Source organism: Sphaeroforma arctica (assembly GCF_001186125.1).
Source record: "Sphaeroforma arctica JP610 unplaced genomic scaffold supercont1.1408, whole genome shotgun sequence".
NCBI classification, from domain to species: Eukaryota; class Ichthyosporea; order Ichthyophonida; genus Sphaeroforma; species Sphaeroforma arctica.
In genome coordinates, this window is record NW_014039150.1 from 10,795 (window position 1) to 15,693 (window position 4,899).

At 39.4% G+C, this 4,899-nt stretch overlaps 1 protein-coding gene across 1 annotated transcript in view; it reads left to right on the forward strand.

Moving 5' to 3' along the window:
• SARC_10833 (hypothetical protein) overlaps positions 1-4,663 on the forward strand; it is a gene marked incomplete at its 3' end in the record, with an annotated part of 5,447 nt that extends 784 nt beyond the window's left edge. The window contains exons 2-7 of the mRNA XM_014295108.1: positions 443-707; positions 1,397-1,627; positions 2,117-2,233; positions 3,246-3,337; positions 3,822-3,917; positions 4,578-4,663. Coding sequence (XP_014150583.1) covers positions 443-707; positions 1,397-1,627; positions 2,117-2,233; positions 3,246-3,337; positions 3,822-3,917; positions 4,578-4,663 — 887 coding nt within the window. The remainder of the gene's footprint in view (positions 1-442; positions 708-1,396; positions 1,628-2,116; positions 2,234-3,245; positions 3,338-3,821; positions 3,918-4,577) is intronic.
• Between the last annotated feature and the right edge of the window lie 236 nt (positions 4,664-4,899).

A 4,899-nucleotide genomic window follows, 5' to 3' on the forward strand; every position in this document is an offset into this window, starting at 1 on the left:
ACTAACTAACTACTAACTAGAGTGGTAGTAGTTATAGTAGTACTTGTTAGTGTGGGTATATATATATATATATATATATATATATATATATATATTTGTATGTATGTATGTATGTGGCGCATTTGCGATATAGTGTTGAATAGTCAATCTGCTAAAGGGCTTGATAGGCGTCACTGCAATCAGAAGTAGATAGCACTATCAATCCAATAACAATTACATAAAATCTAGAACAAATACATCCGGCCTATAGTGTAGATATGCTACCTATAACTATCACATACCATCTACAACAAATACATTTTTTAATACTATAATGAATACATACCATCTATACCATAACAATCACATACAATTTATATCAAGTACATACCATCCATATCAAATACCCACTACAACCTTCAACCCAAGAACCCAACTACTTACCTACCACTCCCCTCACCAGCGCCATGGCCTCCCTCAAAGCCAACGGCTACTTTGAGCCTCTGCGTGACTACGTCCTGGCTGATAAGCCGTTCTTCGGCATCTGTGTAGGTATGCAGTGCCTGTTCCAGGGCAGCGATGAGTCACCCGAGATAGAGGGCTTGGGGGTAATCCCGTCCATGATCACTAAGTTTGATATCGACCCGTCGCTGTCTGTGCCGCATATGGGGTGGAACAGCAACCGCCTGTGCCGCACGAGTACCATCTCACCCGAGACCACGGATGAGGTGAGTGGGTGTGGGTGTGTTTATGGCTGGTTCTACCTACAGTTATGTATATATGCATGATAGGTTGTGGGTGTGGCTATGGTTAGCTCTTCCTGTGGTTGTGTATATATGCATGGTAGGTTGTGGGCGTGTCTATGGTTAGCTTTACCTACAGTGTATGTATGCATTATAGGTTGTGGGTGTGTTTATGGCTGGCTCTACCTGTGGTTGTGTATATATGCATGGTAGGCTGTGGGCGTGCCTATGGTTAGCTCTACCTACAGTGTATGTATGCATGATAGGTTGTGGGCGTGTTTATGGCTGGCTCTACTGTGGTTGTGTATATATGCATGGTAGGTTGTGGGCGTGCCTATGGTTAGCTCTACCTACAGTGTATGTATGCATGGTAGATTGTGGGTGTGTTTATGGCTGGCTCTACCTGTGATTGTGTATATATGCATGATAGGTTGTGGATGTGTTTATGGCTGGCTCTACCTGTGATTGTGTATATATGCATGATAGGTTGTGGATGTGCTTATGGCTAGCTCTACCTACAGTTATGTATATATGCATGATAGGTTGTGGGTGTGCCTATGGTTAGATCTACCTACAGTTAAGTATATCTGCATAATAGGTTGCAGGTCCATTTATGGCCATGTATATTCCACCCACCCATCCACACACACACACTCTCTCTCGTTCCTTTGCAGAAGTACTACTTTGTGCACTCGTACATGGCGCTGCCTTCTCCCGCCAACGAGGAGTGGGTGTCTACATTCACAGACTATGGCACCACCTTCATAAGCTCCGTTGCTAAGGGCAAAGTAATGGCTACTCAGTACCACCCGGAAAAGTCGGGGCCGGCGGGGCTGGACCTCATCCGAAGGTTTTTGGACACAAACAATACGGGACAATACGTGACACCCGTCAAGACACAGACGGTAGGATGGCTGCGTGTGTGTGTTTGGTATATTTAGGGTGGAGATATGTACAGTGGGTATGGGGGTGTGTGCGGAAATGTACAGTGGATATGTCTTATCGTATGTGATAACTATGATACTAGCATCCCACGTCTGCGTACATGCACAGTATGTCTATCATATCATATGTAGTGTGATATGCGTATGCGTATGCGAATGTGCACTCTATTGCCTGAAATGTGACATGTGACACATGACATGCGACACGTGATATATAATGCGACACGTGACATATATATATATATATATATATGTATGTATATGTATATATAAACGCATGTGAAGAGTCCATGCGTTGTGCGGCTGATCAAACACTGAGCAATCAGGAGCAAAGATCACCTACAAGTACCACTGACACCAGACCCAACACGCGCGTGTTTCAGAGTATTAGGGTTTAGGGTGAAACCCTATAGCGTTTCAGCTGACAACCACAGCCACACACTGTTGCAGATGAACACTACTCCCACAGTGTTGGCTAAGCGCATCATCGCCTGTTTGGACGTGCGAGCGAACGACAACGGCGACCTGGTGGTTACAAAAGGAGACCAGTACGATGTCAGGGAAAAGGTACGTGTGTGTGGGTATGTGTATGTGTATGTATATGTATATGTGTTATGTGTATGCATATGTGTATGTGTATGAATATGTGTATGTATATGAATATGTGTATGTGTATGTGTATGTATATGTGTATGTATATACATATGCATATGCATATGCATATGTATATGTATTTCACCGATTAGTATATAGTTACATGCCACTAAACACGCCTTATGCGTCGAGATACTTCACTCCTTATGTACACAACCGTTCACCCGACTAACCAGAGCATAGCACATGTGCACACTCATCTGCTCAGTTCCACAGCACTACCCTTGATTTTAGGGTTTTAGCTGTGAACTTTGCCGAGTGCATGGATGTGTTAGCACGATGTGTGTCTTCTAGAAAGATGCCTATATCTACCTACTGATGAGTTGGTGCTCGTTGTTAGTATATACTATAGCCACATATGCATGTGGTTAGTAGTGTGTTTGTGTATGCATGTGGTTAGTAGTGTGTTTGTGTATGCATGTGGTTAGTAGTGTGTTTGTGTATGCATGTGGTTAGTAGTGTGTTTGTGTCCGCATGTGATTAGTAGTGTGTTTGTGTATGCATGTGGTTAGTAATGTGTTTGTGTATGCATGTGGTTAGTAATGTGTTTGTGTATGCATGTGGTTAGTAGTCTTAGTGTGTGATGTATTGTAGTGATTTGTTTCGATTCTTCTCGTGTTGGTAGTAGTGTGTTTGTGTATGCATGTGGTTAGTAGTGTATTTCTGTATTCATGTGGTTAGTAGTTTGTTTGTGTATACATGTGGTTAGTAGTGTGCTTGTGTATGCATGTGGTTGGTAGTGTGTTTGTGTATGCATGTAGTTAGTAGTGTGTTTGTGTATGCATGTGGTTAGTAGTGTATTTGTGTATGCATTTGGTTAGTAGTGTGTTTGTGTATGCACGTGGTTGGTAGTGTGTTTGTGTGTGTATGTGGTTAGTAGTCTTTATGTATTGTATTGATTTGTTTCTATTCTTCTCATCTACAGACGGGAGAGAATGCTGTGCGTAATTTGGGCAAACCTGTGACGCTGGCGCAACGATACTACACCGAAGGAGCAGATGAAATCACCTTCTTAAAGTAAGTGGCTAAAACCCAAAAACCCTAATGCGTGTCTAAGGTAACTGTTTGTTTCACTGTATGTGAGCATGTTTAGAGGTAGTGTTCGTTTAATTGTATTTAGGGTTTAAAGTAAGTTTGTTTCCAGGAAGTGGTTGGTTAGTGTTGAATATGTTTAAAAACATGTGGGCGTAATATTAGTTTTACTGTATGCTAACACTATTAACCTGTTTACTTCATTTTCTTCCAACATGTCTGGAATGTCACCGTTCCCTTCTATTCAAGTGTCTATAACCAATACATATATATATATATATATATATATATACATACATACATACATACATACATATATATATAGCTGTATATTTATGCATATATATACATACACACACACTCTCTCTCTCTCACACACACATATATATATATATATAAATATGTATGTATGTATGGGGGTGTATGACGTTTTTCATCTGTGCTTACCTTCTCCTTGTCTTCTCCACAGTATTACTAGTTTCCGTGAGTTGCCTGCTAAAGACCTGCCCATGTTGTCTCTGCTGAAAGAGGCGACGAAGAAGATCTTTGTACCACTAACCGTCGGGTGAGTTTCAAACGCTTTCTGATATGTTTTTATCACTTACTTTATGTTCTAATCACTTACTTTATGTTCCAATCACTTACCTTATGTTATATCACGTACTTTATAATAATCACTTACTTAATGTTATAATCACTTACTTTATAATGTAATCACTTACTTTGTTATATTTACTTACTTTATGTTAAAATCACTTACTCTATGTTGTAATCACTTATTCTATGTTATAATCATTTACTTTATGTTATAATCACTTACTTTATGTTGTAATCACTTACTTTGTTATAATCATTTACTGTATGTTATAATCACTTACTTTATGTTGTAATCACTTACTTTGTTATAATCATTTACTTTATGTTATAATCACTTACTTTGTTATAATCACTTACTTTATGATATAATCACTCATTTTATGTTATAATCACTTACTTTGTTATTCCCACTTACTTTGTTATAATCACTTACGTTGTGTTTATTCTCACTTACCTTGTTATAATCACTTACGCTGTGTTTATTCTCACTTACCTTGTTATAATCACTTACTTTATGTCACAATCACTTACTTTATATTTAATCACTTACCTTGTTATAATCACTTACTTTATATTTTAATCACTTACGTTGTGTTTATTCTCACTTACTTTCGGTTGTGTTGTGTAGTGGAGGTATCCGAGAGACCACTGATCCTGATGGCACGTACCACTCAGCAGTAGAAGTGGCGTCCATGTACTTCAGCTCAGGTACTGTGCACAGAGACAGCCGCGTGATATATTATGAGTGTAGTAGTGTAGTTGTGTGATGTTATGAGTGTAGTTGTGTGATGTTGAGTGTAGTTGTGTGATGTTATGAGTGTAGTTGGGTGATGTTATGAGTGTAGTAGTGTAGTTGTGTGATGTTATGTGTGTAGTAGTGTAGTTGTGTGATGTTATGAGTGTAGTAGTGTAGTTGTGTGATGTTATGAGTGTAGTTGTGTGATGTTAGG